Source organism: Ceratotherium simum, chromosome 8 (genome assembly GCF_057802395.1).
Source record: "Ceratotherium simum simum isolate JZ-2026a chromosome 8, ASM5780239v1, whole genome shotgun sequence".
Classification (NCBI taxonomy): domain Eukaryota; kingdom Metazoa; phylum Chordata; class Mammalia; order Perissodactyla; family Rhinocerotidae; genus Ceratotherium; species Ceratotherium simum.
This window is the reverse complement of record NC_141907.1, coordinates 14,236,214-14,255,045: the sequence shown is the minus strand read 5'-3', so window position 1 is coordinate 14,255,045 and position 18,832 is coordinate 14,236,214. Positions and strand designations below refer to the sequence as shown.

Here is an 18,832-nt window from a genome sequence, read left to right as displayed (position 1 = left end):
TATATATAATGGAATATTATTCAGACAGAAAAAGGAAGGAAATCCTGCCATTTGCAGCAACATGGATTGAGGACATTATGCTAAGTGAAACAACCAGACAGAGAAAAGACAAATGCATGGTATCTCTTATATGTGAAATCTTTAAAAAAAAAAAGTCAAACTCATAGAAACTGAGTAGAAAAGCAGTTGCCAGGGACTAGGGGGTGGGGGAAATACAGAGAAATTGGTAAAAGGGTACAAACTTTCAGTAATAAGATGAATAAGTTTTATTATACCTCAATAAAAAAAAATAAGTTCTGGAGACCTAATGTAAAACATGGTGACTATAGTTGATAACACTGTACTGTATAATTGAAATTTGCTAAGAGAGAAGAACTTAAATGTTCTCACTAGGAAAAAAAAAAAAACAAGGATAAACATGTGAGGTATTGGATACGTTAAATAACTACCTGGGGGGAATCCTAAACAACCTAGTTATCCCACTCCAGGTATATACCCAAAAGAATTGAAAATGGGTACTCAAATAAAATACATGTTCATAGCAGCACTATTCACAACAGCCAAAAGGTGGAAACAGCCAAATATCCTCGAATGGATGAATGGCTAAACAAAGTGTGGTATATATACAAAATGGAATACTGTTCTGCCATAAGAAGGAATAAAGTACTGATACAAGCTACAACATGGATAAGCCTCAAAAACAAGCTAAGTGAAAGAAAGGAGACAGAAAGTCACATACTATATGATTCCATTTATGTGAAATATCCACAACAGTTAAATCCAAGGAGACAAAATACAGATTGGTGGTTGTCAGGGGCTGGTGGGAAGAGAAATAGGGAGCAACTGCTTAATGGGTACAGTTTCCTTTTGGGATAATGAAAATGTTTTAAAAATTAGAGATGGTGGTTGCACTATATTGTGAATGTACTAAATGCCAATGAATCGTTCACTTTAAAACTGTTAATGTCAATTTCACCTCAATAAAAATATAAAAAATTTTTAAATTAAATGTTCATATATGCTATAAAAATGTACTGTAGTTTAAGAGTACCTTAAGAAAAGAGATCCAATCCCATAGCCTATCTTAGACCTTCTACCTACCCAATGTAAAATTATTTCTTAAGACTCTTGGGGAAAAAACTAAGTCATAAATCACAAAGACAAGGAAAAACTATGAAAAAATAATGGCAATCCCCTCTAAGTCATTTCATTTTTGTTTACACATCAATTCTCTGCACATGCAATTTTATAGTGAGAAACTAGGTATAAAGCCCAAGTGAAAGTGGGATTTAATTATGATATTCAAAAGGGAAATTTTTTAAATGTTGGCCAAGTTTAAATTTCAGCCCAAAAAATATAAAGAGCATAAATATATACATGCTGAAAATCACATTTCATAATAATAGGGCTGTGATTATTTCTTACCTCACTATCTAAGAAATCAGAAAGGAGTTTCAGAACATTCTTGGCTGTCTCTTCAGCTTCTTTTAACTCTTGTTGTTCATTAGTGTTTATTTCTGCACCTTCACTTTGAAGGGCTTTGATTTTTTCAGTTTTAAATGGTTCGATCCCAAATGTCATCAGTTGGTCAAAGATTGCCTTCAAAGCACTTATTTTTATTGTCACATCATCGATTTGCAAAACCTAAAGTGAAATATCCCCCACCAAAAAAAGTAAAGTCAGTAAACTTTTAATTTTGTTTATGCTACATAAAATTATTTTCTTAGTCTAATTTCAACAGTGTCAAGTCTACATAAGACTTTTTCAAAAATTAATAAAAATAATAACTTTAAAATGCAAGTTTTATTTGTATCCTAACATTCAGAGTTATATTTCCTTCAGAAAAAGTCCAAAAATTCCCGGAACTAGAGTCAGGCTCAATTATATTATTTGTTCCTTTTATTTAAAAAAGAATGAATATGTTCAATTGTGGTTTTATTATTATTTTTTAAGATCTAAAAAAACTGTTCAATTATATTGAAATTGTTCTGGGCCACCTATCAAGACAAAAACATTACATTCTAACCAATGAAAAGCATTCATTAGAATATCAGTACTCTTCTAGGTTATCAAGTTTCATTAAAGATAAATTTTTCTATTAGCTCAATAAATTCAGATTTCATTAATAGTGAATTCAGTTTTCAATGAACTGGACTCCTTTATAAAAGGAGGTGAACCATAAAACCCAGCAGTTTGTATGAGTCTATCCTGAGTTAAGAAAACTGAATTCCTACATACCAAATATCAAAGCCATGAAAAAAACAGAGCTGAATATTTCTATTATGAAGATTTACTATATTCTTTAACGCATTTAAATTTTGGGCATTGATAAACTACTTAGCTATATAGCTTAGCCTTCAGCATGAATAAAAACCACCTGGCAAGCTGATCAAATCGGTGAATCAAGAAAAATGGCTCAAAATTACAAAACTTGGAAGGAAATTTCAAGAACATATCTATTACATATTTTCTTATGGCAAGACCTGCAAATCTGCTGAAGCCAAATGCTTATAAGAATGTACTGTCATGACTGTTCTCTACAAATTCTAAACGTGCTTTACTCTCTCAGCAGTAACTTGGTTTTCATTGCCCTTCTCAGTTCCTTACTGGCTAGCAACAGCTCTCAATATTGGATATTTATTTAAGAAAGATTTTAAAATGAAATAACTTCCCTCTCCTGCCTTTCTAGCAAGTGTGTATACACTTAATTTTTATTAATAAAACTTGATAAAAAAGAACTGATTTTTTACTCCCCCAAAAGATAGCTATTGTCCCTTAATGTAAAATCTTTCACTGATAGCCCTGAAAATACCTTTATAAAGATAAATAATTGAATCTATTCAGTGGTTAACTTCTTTTGATTGTGAACCCCTTTGAGGACCTGATAAAAGCTTAAAACCTCACCCCAGAATAAAAAACATAGGCAAAATGTCACATACAATTTATTTTTTACTGCATTTGAATCTGATATCATTCACAAACATTTTTAATTTACAAAAATATATCTAGTTATTTTTTTCAGGCAAATATTAATAGTCTTGAAAAAAGTTTAGATCTCAAAGTTGGTTAAACTTAAAAAAAAAAAAAAAAAAGGTACACTTTAATTCCATGACAAGGCTGCTATTGACTGATCTGATTTGAAATAAGGTAAAATTGTAGAACAGTCTTGATTAGGTACATTCATTTATCTTTCACATCAACTTGATTTTGACAATTCCTTTTCACTACAGAAAACTGTATTGGAGCAAACGGTATCAAGGATCCTATAGCTATCTCTGTCAAGTAGAGGATGAGTTAATATTAAATAACTCCAAAATCCTCCAGGACACTCTTAAGCATTAAATTCATACTGCATTTCTTCTGTCTGAAATGACTAAAGCACTTATTACTGATGTTATGTCAGCAAAAATGAAAAGGATCAAAATCCACATTTCATCTTTAAAGGTCAAGTGAACATAAATATCTTTTGAGAAAGAGTTCTGTGGCATTTCTTTTGCTGTGGTACTAGAAATTTCATGTATTTATCTACCTTCAATCTCCTCTATCAGAGTTCCAACTTGACTACAACAACATATAATTTTTCAGCAGCATTTATAATGGTATCTAGGGCATCTTAATGAATGTTTTACCTCATTTTTAAAGCCAAAAAGAACTACTTAGTAAGCTAGACATAAACAAACACTTCACTATCAAATGTTTTAGTAAGATTTTTCTTTCACTTAAAAAAAAAGTAATGACCAGGAATCAATCTAGCACTTCAAGATCCATCTTCTAGAAAAGCCAGGAAACTCAAGTAGAGAACTTCCTGCTTTAATTTCTTCACAAAACCTCTTTGAAAATGTAGGATTTTATTTCCTAGGTGCCTATGAAGCCAATAAACTTCACAATAGTGAATACGACTTCCTTTAGAATTACTAGCAGACTCACTGATACCAATACCTGCTGGTGTAAAAAGTAATAACTCTCTATAACACACAGAGGGTTCATTCTGCACCTGAGGGCAAAACTAGATGTATGGCCAACCACTATAAATGATTCATCTGGACAAAGTACCAAGATTTTTCTTCCTGTTCATCTGAGAAAGAAACTTCACACCATTTTAAAGATAATACTGACATTCCAAGTTTCCAAAAGGATCTCACAATAGAAATTTTTCTTTAACAACAGCATGGGATGATAAGTATAAACAAAGCAGCATCAGGAATTTCATCATTGCACACTAAATGAATTGATTAGATGCCAAGTGCTCCAAAAGAGGAAATTAAAACAAAATCCTGAATGAAATTCCTAAGGATTGTCTTTTGACAAAAGTGTGGTTTTAATTTTCTTCCTTTAATACAAGCCACAGTGGTTTGACTATTTCCAGAACACATGACTTCCCCAAGTTCTCTCCAATTTTATGCTTTTCTTTTTTTTTTTCTTGGCAATGTCATATGCAACATTAAAGGATGCTTCAAGATAAGGGTTTTATGTTGGGGAAAAATTCAACTATTGGTTGAGTTCAGTTTTTTAAAATAATCTGTTCATGAAAATGATGATGATCCCTGTTGTCACATGTATTTTCAAATTGAGTACACAAAGCACTCCCATTTACCTGGTGGCAGGCAATTTGCATTAAAATTCCTTGCAGCTTTTTTATTCCATTACATTTGGCAATACCAGACCCTACATGAATCACATTGTCTTTTTACATGGGGAAGAGAAGAGAAGTATATTTTCCAAATTAAGGTAGGCCCAAATGTTCAAGACCAACATCCAAAGGAGTTAAAAAGTCAAATGCATTCCACTGGTACAGTAGATTCCATGCCCCCTTGCCTACTCAACAGCACTCGAGCAACTGCCCTCTCTTCCCTATATTATCAACTTTTTTCCTTTCAACTGGGTCCTTCTTAGTATACAAACACGCTGTAATTTTACCCATCTTAAAAAAAATTAAAATTTAAGAATTCTTCTTTTTACCCCATATCACTCTCTTGCTACCACCCCATTTCTGTTACTCCTAACAGAAAATAAAATCTTGAAACAGTAGTCTACAATGGCTGTCTCCAATTCCTCTCCCATAATTCTCTCTTCAGTCCACTCCAATAAGACTTTGCTTTCCACATAACTACTCTCATGACAGTCACCAAACACTTCCTTACTTGCCAAAAACGGTCAATTATGAATCCTTGTCAACATGTCACCAGCACTGGACAACTGGGTCATTCTATCCTCTTTAAAACATCGTCTTCACTTGCTTTCTAGGACATCAAACTCTCTCCTTACTGTTTACTTCAACTTAGTCTTTACTGGTTCCTCTTTATCTCTCCTTTTATTTTTTTTATTTTTTTTTATTTTTTTGGTGAGGAAGATCAGCCCTGAGCTAACATCCAAGGCCAATCCTCCTCTTTTTGTGGAAGAAGATTGGCCCTGGGCTAACATCTGTGCCCATCTTCCTCTACTTTACATGGGATGCCACCACAGCATAGCTTGACAAGCGATGCGTCGGTGCGCGCCCGGGATCCAAACCTGCCAACCCTCGGGCCGCTGAAGCAGAGCACGCGCACTTAACTGCTACGCCACCGGCCCAGCCACTATCCCTCCCACCTTTAAATGTTGCTCGAGCCCTAGGGAACTACAAAGTTGAGATCTCTTCTCAATCTACACTCATTCCTCAGGTAACATCCAGTCTCTAGGCATTGGATGCTATTATAAAATAAAGACTTCCAGATTCATCTCCCCAGCCTGGACCTCTCTCTCCTATCTCAAAACTCATATACAAATGCCTACTATCCACTTGTATCTCAAACTTCACACTTACCATGCCCAAAACTGAACTCCTTATCTCATCCATCTGCAATGAAACCTGTTCCTCTGTTTTCACCATCACAGGAAAGGGCAATTCCATCTTTCCAGTTATTCTGACCAAAATCCTTTTATCTTCAACTTCCTTCTCTCATGCCACATCAGATTCATCAGCAAATTCCATAGACATCATCTACAAAATCAGATAACCACCACTTCTCACAATCCCAAAAACTACAACACTGGTCCAAGCTATTATCATCTTTTCCCTGGATTACTGCAATACCTTCCTTACAAGTATCCTTGCTTCCATACTTGTATCCCTGCAGTTAATAACCAGGGATCTGCAAACTATGGCTCATGGCCAAATCCAGTCTGCTGCCTGCTTTCGTACAGACTCCCAAGTTAAGAATAACTGCACCTTTTTAAATGATTAAAAAATAGTATTTCATTACATGAGAAAATTATATGAAATTTAAATTTCTGTGTGCATAAATAAAATTTTATTGAACTAAGCCACGCTTATTCATTCACAGACAATAGTCTATGGCTGTTTTCATACTAACACAGCAGAGTTGTAGATGAGAGAGACTATATGGCCTGCAAAGTCTAAAATATTTACTCTCTAGCCCTTTACAGAAAAGGTTTGCCAATCCCTGGTCTACGCCAACACTATATATACCCAGTCAGATTGTAACAATCCTCTACTCAAAATCCTCCAATTCTTTCCCATCCCATTCACTGTGAAGGCTGACATCTTTACAGTCTATAATCCCTGGAAGATATGGACATCCCGCTGCCTGCAAACCCTTTCTCCTACTATTCTCCCCTTTGCTTAATCTGCCCCAGCCATATGTTCTCCTGCTCCCTGAACATGTGAAGCAAAGAGCTACCCCAGGGCCCCTTCCCCTGCTCTTTCCTCTCCTTGGAAACCTCTTATCCAGATATCTACATAGTTCATTCTCTCACTTCCCTCTGGTATTGACCCACATTTCAACTTGCCAGTGAGGCCTTTCCTGACAAAACAGCTCCCTGTCCCTATTCCCACTCCTTATTCCCCTTCTCTGCTTTATTTTTTTCTGACATATTATATATTGTTTATTTTTCGTTATGTTTCCTCTTCTAGAATGTAAGCTCCATGAGGACAGCAACTTTTGTCGTCTTTTTTTTCCCATTACCTATTGTATTTTTTTCTAAGCCTAGAATAATGCTGGGCATATAATATGCACTTAATAAATATCTGCTATATGATTAATTTTAAAATACCTTAAATAATTGATAGTTCATCTTTTTTCTACAAAGAAGTTTTAATAAGAAATCAAAAGATAAAAAACATCAAGTTCCTAAAAGTCAGCCATAATAATCATCTTCATCAATAAGCCCCAGACTAGATTAAATTTAGAGTATTAGCATTATCATCAAGATTCTGAATATTTATTTCAGGAAGTACAGTCAAGATTTTGTCACAAGATAAATCCTACCTGCAATAGTAACACAAAGTGTTTACTTGCAAAATCCCGATTCTGTAGTCCACAGCATCCCAAGCATAAAACAGCCAGATTTCTTACAACAGGATGAACACTTATTATTCCAGGAAGAATCTAAAATGAATTAGAAATTAAAATAATTTTGACCAGGACAAGAAATGTACCATAGTATATTAAAAACATGGTCAAAATGATAGTTTCTGTACGAGTTTGCAAATCTACTTCATTTCCATATTGTCTATCAAATCAAAGAAGTCAGTTTTCAGTTTAAAAAAACGACAAATATTAAATTGCTAAAACAAGAATATAGCCAGAGTGAAATATAGTCTGATTATGAGTCACCTCCCCTCCACCTTCTAAAACGGACTCAATGGCTTCCCAACGCTCAAAGGACAAAGATAAAACTCTTAATATGACATATACCTCATTGTGTAGTCTTTCCCAGTGTCATACCATGCTACCTCTTGCTCTCTGCTTATTCAACTGGTCTGATTTTGATGCCTCCCATTTAGTACCGTCCAGTAGAAATATAATGCAAGCCACATGTCATCTTTAATTTTCTAGTAGCCACATTAAAGTAAAAAGCAGGTGAAACTAATTTTAATATATCTTATTTTACCCAATATAACCAAAATATTATCATTGCAACATGTAATCAATATTAAAAATTGAGATAATTTACATTCTGTTATTTGTACCGAGTCTTTGAAACCCAATGTACTTTTACACTTAGAGCACATCTCAGTTTGGACTAGTTATTAATAGCCACAAGTTTTTAATAGCCACATGTGGCTAGTGGTTACCGTATTGGAGAGTAGATCTAGAACATTCTTCCCTCCCTCTTTCACATAGTTAATGTCTACTCAAATATCAGATCAAGGTCACTTTCCATTAACAGATCAAATCCCACTATTATAAGTTCACATATGACCATATAGCTCTTCTTCATAGCAATTATCAATAGCATAAGCTTCCACTTGTCTATTTGATTCATGTTTCCCTCACTTGACCAGCAGATCTAAGAGGGCAGTCTAAATGTTTTGTATATTCTATCCCCAGCATTTAGTATATAGTAGATGTTCAATAAATATTTGTTCAATTAATAATTTATTTTTATTTAAAGCTTCGTAATTTCATAAAAATATTATAACTCTTGTATCTAAATACCTTACTCATTTACATCCCTCTGGTCTCGTTCAGTCTTTAGACACAGATTGTTTTCATATACTTAAAATCACTACGATCATTTAATTTTGTGTTCTTTCTTCACTCAGCACTGTGTATCTTTTCCCACATATATACAGTCTTCATATTTACTACTTTAACTGTGTACTTAATTACACCATAATTTACCATTCTCTTACAATAGGACCAGATATAAAGTACACAAGTAGAACTTTAAAAGCATCACTTTTCACTAGACATCTGCTTCACTAAAAATAAAACTAAATTCTAATGGTTTAGTAGAATCTAGTTTTAATCACCTCTAGACTGTTGTAAACAATATCTGGTCTTCTTTATTGAATCTAGAAACTCATGACAATCCAAAGAACTAGATTTTAGATCACATTCATTGGCTGTTTTTCACTAATCCCAAGCAAAAACAATTTTGAGAGAATCCTGGAAGAGCTTGGATACATTTAAAATTTGCTTTGGATGAGGAGCACTGTTAAAAAGAATACTCTAGAGCTGCACCATCTAATACTATAGCCACTAACCACACATGGCTACTGAACACTTGAAATGTGATTACTCCAGATTGAGATATACTGTTAAGACTTAGTATGAAAAACAGAATGTAAAATATCTTAATAGTTTTAATATTGAGCAAATGATGAAATTATAATCTTTTGGATATATCAGGTTAAATATGTTAAAATTAATTTCACCTGTTTATTTTTAATTTTTTAAATGTGGCTACTACAAAGTTTAAAGGTACATGTAATTTACACTATATTTCTATCAGACAATGTTGTTCTAGAGTCTTGCAGTATTTATGTCCCTATGGTCAATAAAATGGATATTACCTATGAAGGGTTACTTTAGTAAAAAGTGTCCCTTAAATATATAAACAAATTGCTCTCACAGGGCTCACAATGTAACCTTCTCACAGTCTTTCTATATAGCAGGATTCCAGTACTTAAATATTCCTGACGTGCTTCAGCATTTCCTCTTACTATTCAAAGAATGAAGATATTCTGCATCTCTTTCCAGCATAAAATAATTTTTTCAAACTTTTTAAAGGAATAATTACGACTTATATACCAGGTATTTTACATATATTATCTTAATTTAACCCTCACAATATGAAGCAGCCACTATATATTTTTACCATTTGGCCATCTTTTCATTCTTTGAACCCCAAGGAACATATAAAATGAGGAAGGAGAGGGCTAAAATAAAGCCTCAAAGGCCACCAACATACCAAAGATTCAATGATGCCATTCATGGTTGCACCTATACCTGTTGAAGTAGACATCCGCTTCAACAGTTCATAGCACAAAATAAGACACTTCTGTAATGTTTCAGCATCATTCTAAAATGAAACACAAAATATTCAGCATTAATAAGAATATCATCTGTCCATCCCTTAAATGTTTGTTTTTTGGGGGCTTTGTCTAAGGCATATTGTCTCTGTACACACTCCCTGAGCAATCTTACCCAGTCATACAACTCCATTTACCACCTACGAGCTAGCCCAGCTATTTTCTAAGTCTCAGATTCACATATAAAACTGCTACAAGAAATTTCCTCTTGTATGTTCCACAGGCTTCTCAAACTCAATCCAAAAGGGAACTAACTCATCATCACCCAAATCCCTCCTCCTCCTGTGCTATCTCCATAAATATCACTGCTATTTACCCAGGTGTCCAAACCAAAGGACCTAGGACACATTCTTGACTCACTCTTCTCCCTGTTACTAATTCCTAAATACTTCTCAAACCCTTCACTTCATATCCACCATCATTATCTTATTCAGGCTGCAATCATCTCAAGTCTACATTACTATAACAGTCTTCTCACTAGTATGGTTGCCTAGGCTTTTATCACACTGCAATCCATTCCCTGAATAACAGTGATCTTTCTAAGACATAAATCTCATCCTACCACTTAAAACCCTTTAGTAGTTCACCATGATCCTTGGCTAAGGCACGAATTTTTAAATATTGCTTATACAAGGTCTTACATGACCTGGCCCTTAATTTTCCCCCCAGATTTATCTCTAACCTTTCCCACTCAACTCTCTAGTCATATGGACCTGAAGTTTTTAAACACAACAGGTGTTCTTTAACTTTTGGGCCTTCACACATGTCGTTCCACCTACCTATAACATACCCTTCACAATTCGAGGAGAGACAACACAGAGTGCATTTAAAAAGCACAAACCTAAAGCCACTTGCCTGGGTTGGAATCCTGTCTCTACCATATACTATCTGTGTGACTTTGGGCAAGTTACTCACCCCTTATGAGGATAACAGTACCAACCCCATGAGGTTATAGGGAGAATCAAATGAATTCACACTTGTGACATGCTTGAAGCAGGGACTACCACAGAAAAAGCATCCTGTAACTGTTAGCTAATATTATTTCTATTCAACCCTCAAGTCAAAACATTTCTTCCTCTGGGGAAGCCAACAACACCCTACCTGCGGGTTAGATGCCTCTCCATAAAACCCATATACTTCCCTGACCGTAGCATTCATTATGCTATGCTCTATTTGTAATGTAATAGATTTGTAACCCTTAAATAGAACAAATGAACACATAAATGATCAAAGCAAGTCAAGTTAAACAGATATTAATCATGATAGACCACCTTTGTTAATATTTTCCTGAGACCAGCAGTTTATCATTTTTCAGTTTATATTTTCATTTTTCACTTTAAATTTGCTCCTCAAATATAAAAGCCTATAATGATTCACAGACTTCATCAAACAAAAGAAATAAGCTACTAGCTATGAAAATAAAATTCAGGCATACTCACTGGGAAGATGGAGTGTGGGAGTGGGGATGTCTATGGCTAGAGAACTCAAGGACATAACTTACAAAACACTCCTGCATAGTAAACTCTTCCCTATCCAGCATTCTCTTTACGATGATACTCTAATCAGCACTTCCAAAACCAAAAGTACAATAAAGGACATTTACTACAAAAGACAAGATCCTAAAAGACCTCCTGAATTAACAAGTTAACATCACAGTAACTGATACCATTGTATCTTCTGTTAAAATAAGACTAGTTTATCAAATACAACTAAGTTAAAAAAAAAAAAAAAGACGGCTGAAACTAAGTTTTAAATGTTGCTAGATATAGATATATAAGATCAGTATTTCAAAATAACAAAGCTACTTAGGTTTCTCTAAAAATAAAAGAGTAATTAAGATTTAAAATATACATGTATAATGGTATGGTTACCATAGAAATTCTTTTCCTAGCAACAGAAAGGTCATGAGTCTTCCACAAATAAGGGCAAGATGGATAAATGGATGCATTTTCCTTTTCTAAACCATTCAAGACAAAAACAAAACAAAACAGAAGGAAACCACTGGAAAGTAAGTTTCCTTAGCAAGGAAGAAAGATTTTAGATTCCAGGAATTAGCAGGACAAGGGAGCAAACAAAGTCCTAGCTACAATAATTAAAGCTAATTAAGGCCTTTCAAAGTCCAAAATAGAAAGGAACAGGAGGAAAAAAATTATTTTCGTATTAATCCACGGTACTGTTAAAAATCCCTCCAAAGTGAATATATTGTGGCAGCTTTCTGAGTTAAGAAAGAAAACAAGGTTTAATTGAGATGATTAATGACAGCTGAAATTTAGTATGAACAAGTTATCTATACCTTCTCTACATGGACTTCTTTAATTTCAAGTTGCTCTGTCTCTTTTAAGAGGTTTATTTTAGCATCTTCTAATGCTTTTATTTCTTCTTTTAATTCTGATGCTTGATTAAAATCCTGTAAGGTAATGCAATTTTCCAAAGCTTCTTTTGCCTCAATAAGTTTAACTTTTATTTCAGCCATCTAAGGAAAGATATAAATTGATTGTGTAAACACAAAACAAAAACTATTAATATGAAAATCTGTAGCAAACTAAAGAGTATTATTTAACATCTCAACGACCCAGAAGTTAAGCAGTCAGGCATATACATACAAAGTTGTAGTCTTCCTGAAACAGAGATTGGCAAATCCATCAGACTGACATGATCTGATAATGTTTTTAAAGACTCGCATAGTTTAATAGTTAATCAATAATTTGACTTTGTGAGAACCATTTTGAAAATGTACAGCAAGAGGAAATAAAAGACTTGCACAAATACATTATACTCAAGCATTTCTTTAATTTAGAAGAGATTTACCTTGAGTTCTTTCTTTCTTACATCAGCTGGGTCATTATTAACACCAACAGTAACAATGGGCACCCGAATCTCTGAGATAATTTCTGTAACCTGATAAGTGAAGTTATAAGTCAGAGTATTTATGTGCTTAAAATATGTTCTATATCAGAAAATGACATTAAACTGCTACATAACTCCAAGTAGTATCCACAATCTCTTGAACAATACAGCAAAATATACAAGTAAAAATGGCACACATTCTATGTCAGGCAATTTTTGAAAAAAATGACCTAATAATATATCTGACTAAAAACTATGATTATGGAAAGGTAAAGGGGCACATAAACATTGAAAGTAAATTCTCTCATATAGTGCTTGAAAAACAGAAATGTAATCTAATCTTAGGCACCATAAAACTAAAATTCTCTACCTAAAATCCTTAACTCCCTCCTTTGTTCAGCTCCATAGGAGTTAAATATAGAAAAACAGAATACTCTTTTATTCCTCCTTTGGGTAAGGAAAGGTATATTACCTTTGGGTAATATAACACACAAATAATGACAGCATAACTAAAGACTTTCCTTTCAGAGCCACTGGGACATTGGAGTTGGCTGATTCTGAAAAAGGGTGCATCTTGAATGAAGGTACTTAAGTAGATGCTGGATAACCACTAATTGGGAATGTTGTAGAAGGGATTTATGTATAAGTATGTATGTACAAGGAGAGGTTGAAAAATACAACCTCTTAATTAACTTGCAACTCCAAGAGTGTATGAGTTTATGAAAAGCAATGATACAGGTCTGTCTTTTTTGGCTACCCCAGAGAAAAGAACACTTGGAAACAGTAATATAATAGATACTATTTATTTCTGTATTTACCAAGCTCTTTATGAATATTATTTCATTAGACAATGAAAGGTAAGTTTTATTGTTATTCTTACCTTGCAGACATGTAAAAAGGCTGAATTAAATGACTTGCCCAAAGTCACAAAGCCAGCAAGTGTCAGAGAAGATTTGAACCCAGATATGTATAACTTGAGCCAGCTCTCAAACACTCTAGTGACCAATACCCACATGTCACCTCTTCCCTAACCTGCTCTATTTCAAAATGATTCAACACAATGATAGGTATGCTAAGAGAAGGAAGAAGATATTTTTTTAAAATGTGTGTGTGTGTGTGTGTAAGAGAGATTTGGGTTCAAGAAGTTTAAAAACTTGATAGAGAGACAAAACTAAAACAAAAGGCAATTAAAGACAAATAAAGCAAAAAGTACTGAAAAGAAGATAGGATAATCCTTAATGTCATTGACCAAAAGCTCTTATCTTTATCAACAATGAAGAAAATTACTTACAATTTCTGTTCTCCTAATATCATCTATAATGATGTGGAGCAGTATCTCAACAAGAAAAGAAATTAGGGATACTGGAGTTGTGGGTAGAATAAGAATCTCCTGTAAAATAGCCAGCAGTCGTTTCCTGCATTCAAAGAGAACTATTTTAATTTCAGTATGACAGTAGAAACACATTTTATCTGTAACATGTCACCTATTCTGCAGACTTAATTACATTTGTCTCAGTTCTTTTTATATTTATCAGTATAGGTAGAAAAATATATGTACAGACTTCAGGTCAAAAATTCATGTTCTGCAAAAAAATAATTTTTATAAATGACCCTACAATAAATCAATATGATAAAATGACAAAATACCAGAAGTGAATCAAATCTTTTAGATAGTATTACTAGCCCTCTGTAATAAATACAAATAGAGATTCTTAAGCAAAAATCTGAAATTTAATTGATTTATTCTGAAGAAATTAAATTAGGAACTCACATATTTCCATATATACACATAGAGAGAGAAAGGGTATATTTCCTCTTATAAATTACATATATAGAAGGAAAGAGAAAACTTTTATAGCACTTTAGAGAGTTAGATTAAATATATTTAATCATATTATAACAAGACTATATACTTCAATACAGGAAATTAGAAGAGCAAATTAGAACAAGGGTTAACATTTAGACATTACCTTCCTCCTTCTTCACTGGTATCCAAAGACTTGATAATTAGAATCAATTGTTGACCTATAAACTCTTTTGTCATCAAATTTCCAATATAGGCAAAATCACCTCTCTGTTCATCATTAACAACTGGAATGCTCTGAATATAACTAAAATAAGCAGAATTAATAAAATGTAGAATCTGTTGAGAAACATTAAACAGCTCCCCCATTAGGTCAGAAAAGAGTCTTTTTCAGTTCACATTAGTCCAAATATACGGATGTTTATACCATGTTATACTAATTTGTTCTACAGAGTAAATTCTATGCTATTGTCATGAACTTTCACAAACAAACTTATTGACTTGAATCAAAAGAATCCGGAAAATTATTTTCATTAAAGATTCAAATTTCCTAAGGGAAATTTTCAAAAGGTACATATTTACGTCTCTCAAATTGGTAACTAATTATTTCAATGTTGCTAGTATTCTCAATTATAAAGGTCTAAATCCCTTCTCCAAAAATCCAATTATTCATAAAGAGCTAGTCTTCCCTCATCATCCCTAATTAGCCATTATTCTTTTGTTTAAAAGAATAGTGGTAGTAATAATAATAGTAATTACACAAGTAATCCATTAATACAATGATCTTTTAAAAAAATCAGAAAAATACAGATAGCGTTATCAATTTGTATTATCCTTGCTTAGAGGCCCTACTAATCTCTGTATTGTTCTTATTTTATTGTAGTTGCTACTAAACAAGCACCATCGACTACCCTTTTATTCTTACTATCACTGCCCAAATTAAATCTTTTAAAATCCTCACTTAGATAATATTCAACAGCCTACCAGAAGGTCTCCCTTCTTTGTGTGGGACAAAAAAAGCCTACTTAAAAGCAGAATTAAGAGTTTCAACTTAGACAACTATGTCAGGAGTAGTATGAAAAACAACAATCCTGAAGAAAAATGCCATTTTTAAAATGTCAACAAAAATCAAGTTATAGAAACTGCAGAATTATGTATGATGAATAAATTGATTTGTCTTACAAAATGATACCCAAGAGTAAATAAAAGCTCAAATTTCTGGCCATGAGATTAGGAGCTTCAAGGGCATCACCCATCCTTTGGGTTTTAGCAGGAAACTAAAGGAAAACTACCAAACTGATCATTATCAAAATCAATAGACTGATTTCTGACAGGATAAAAAACCTTTACTCATCTTTGAATCCCTCCCTACTTCTCCACCCCAGCTTTAGCACAACACATAGCACCAAGACCGAAGGTATTTTTTAAAATAAATTCAAAGAGTAGTTGTTTCATTAATAGATTACAAATCCTGAACTGCATAACTACAACTTAAAATGAACCCATCAGTTTTAATTACCATGAAATCATCCCTTTTTAACCACTTTTAAAGACATTCACTATAATGAAGACACCACTCAAGAAAGTCTTTTTTTTAAAGCTCTCTCCAAGAACATATATTTAAGGTAGCTTTCTGAAAATTGTATTAGTGTCCTTTTTTCTTATTCGAATTTGATAAGCCTCATTTAATATCCCTGATTTCTCTCTTTATGTGAATACCTCACTTTAACAGGAAATTGTTTCATATCAGAGTTCTGAGTCACTAACTCTTCCTGCTACAAAATGCCTGAAAATATATTTCTGAGGTTATCAGGCAACAATTTTTACATTTAATTTGGTTTCTGTACCTGAGTAAACTAATCCTGTCTCGTGATGTTGCTCCAAAAATAAAAATTCTTAAGTATTCTTTCAATAGTAATTAAAATATGATTTTTAAAGGTTTCCTCTTTATAAATGAAAAAACAAGTTGATTAAAGTTACTCATTTCAAAACTCACAGATTAAGTGACAAAGGAAATATAAAAATCCCTGACCTTGTAGAGCCAGAGGAACCAAGCTCTTTACATGTCAATTTTTACTAAGAATTAATCAATCTGTGAAGCAGTCCTTGTGAGGATCCCCCCCGATGTTATTTAAATATTTAATATTTCCTCATATTTTCTTGTATTTTCTCTATCTTCTATAAGCATTTATTACTTTTATATTAATATATATTATTAAACATTGCATCAAATTCATTCCTTTTGGAAACATTTCAACATGGCCCAAACAATATTATAATGAATACTCTATTTTTTTTTTTAATTTTTTTTTTTAATTTATTTATTTTTCCCCCAAAGCCCCAGTAGATAGTTGTATGTCATAGCTGCACATCCTTCTAGTTGCTGTATGTGGGACGCGGCCTCAGCATGGCGGGAGAAGTGGTGCATCGGTGTGCGCCCGGGATCCGAACCCGGGCCGCCAGTAGCGGAGCGCACGCACTTAACCGCTAGCTAAGCCACGGGGCCGGCCCTGAATACTCTAATTAAATGTTAAAGCCTGAAATAATTACTATTAAAACACTTAGTAGAGTCAGACATGTTTTTCATGATGTTACTGTGAGCTCAAGCTGTAAGTTTCCATATTGGCTCACATTTAAGACATTTATCCTAGATTCAATATTTTGCATACAAAATTCAAATGCATTCATAGCTTTGCTCCCTAACTTATATGTGGGATCACTATAAGTAAAAGCAGAATACTATATTTCATACAAAGAGAATTCAGGCCCAAAATTCATATTATATGGAAGAAATGTTTTTTAAAAAGCATGAAAAGCATAAAGTTGAAAATCTACACACCAGTATCTATTGAAACATATATAACCTTTGACCTGGCAATTCCATTTCTGGGAATCGACCCCACAAAATCCCAAATGTACAGAAAAATGAACAAGAAAGTTTAACACACCTTTATCAGTGAAAACTGGAAACACCCTAAATGTCCACCAACAGAGGAGGAAATCAGATGTTGGCACCATACTATGGAATAAGCTGTTGCTGAGACTGTGACAGATTTGTATGCATCAACATAGAATGATCTCAGATACCAGTAGTCGAAAAAAGTACAATATGTATAATATGCTATATTTAAAAAAAATTATGCACTTAACACGTGTATGTAGAGAAAGAGGTTTGGAAGTCCACACCCCAAATTGTCTAGTTGTTAACTCTAAAGAGATCAATGAGATAGAGGAATTAGATAAAAGAGGAAATTCCACATTTTTATTCTATATACTTCTGTATTTGAATTTTCACAAGAACACATTCATGTTTTACTTGTGTAATTTTAAAGTGAAATAAGTAGAAAACAGAGTAATCGAAATAATCTTTTTAAAGGTATACTTTGAAAAAACTTTAAAAAACAAGAAGCCAAATAGTAACAGTTTTAAGTAATATTAAAACCGGCCACAAAGGTCCACCCTGTCATTTGGAAAACTATGGCCCCTGCACAAGATCTGGCCTGCTGCTTGTTTTTGTACAGACTGGCAAGCTAAGATTCTTACATTTTTATATTATATATATTTATATATAATATATATTTATATATTTAATTACATGTAATTATAAGTGATTATACAAAATTATACATATATTATTTTTTTTTATTTATTTTTTGTGAGAAAGACCAGCCCTGAGCTAACATTCATGCCAATCCTCCTCTTTTTGCTGAGGTAGACCGGCTCTGAGCTAACATCTATTGCCAATCCTCCTCATTTTTTTCTCCCCAAAGCCCCAGGAGATAGCTGTATGTCATAGTTGCACATCCTTCTAGTTGCTGTATGTGGGACGCGGCCTCCAGCATGGCTGGAGAAGCGGTGCGTCGGTGCGCGCCCGGGATCCGAACCCGGGCCGCCAGTAGCGGAGTGCACGCACTTAACCGCTAAGCCACGGGGCCGGCCCTACATATATTATTTTAACTACCATTTAAAAATGTATATGTGAAATATATATATATGTGAAAATGTACACATGTGAAAATTATATGAAATTCCAATTTTAGCAAAGATTTTTTTCCTTTTTCTTTATTTATTTTTTGTCATTGTTGAGGAAGATTGGCCCTGAGCTAACATCCGTGCCTATCTTCCTCTATTTTTTGTATGTGGGATGCCGCCACAGCGTGGCTTGATGAGGGGTGCGTAGGTCCACGCCAGGGATTCAAACCTGTGAACCTCGTACTGCTGAAGCAGAGTGTACAAACTTAACCACTACGCCACCCAGCCGGCCACAGAAATTCTAATTTTAGTATCCACTAAAGTCGATAAAAGTTTTATTGGAAAATAGTCACACTCATTCATTATATATTGTCTTTGGCTGCTTGTACACT

General features: G+C 33.7%; 1 protein-coding gene and 1 pseudogene across 1 annotated transcript in view; both read right to left on the bottom strand.

Annotated features, from left to right (window-relative positions):
• NCAPG (non-SMC condensin I complex subunit G) overlaps positions 1-18,832 on the bottom strand; it is a 38,634-nt gene that overhangs the window by 13,249 nt on the left and 6,553 nt on the right. The window contains 7 exon segments of the mRNA XM_004432299.3: positions 1,426-1,644; positions 7,266-7,385; positions 9,697-9,807; positions 12,111-12,290; positions 12,626-12,715; positions 13,956-14,079; positions 14,635-14,775. Of these exon segments, the coding sequence (XP_004432356.1) occupies positions 1,426-1,644; positions 7,266-7,385; positions 9,697-9,807; positions 12,111-12,290; positions 12,626-12,715; positions 13,956-14,079; positions 14,635-14,775 (985 nt within the window).
• On the bottom strand, positions 15,269-15,369 carry LOC147916399 (U6 spliceosomal RNA; annotated as a pseudogene).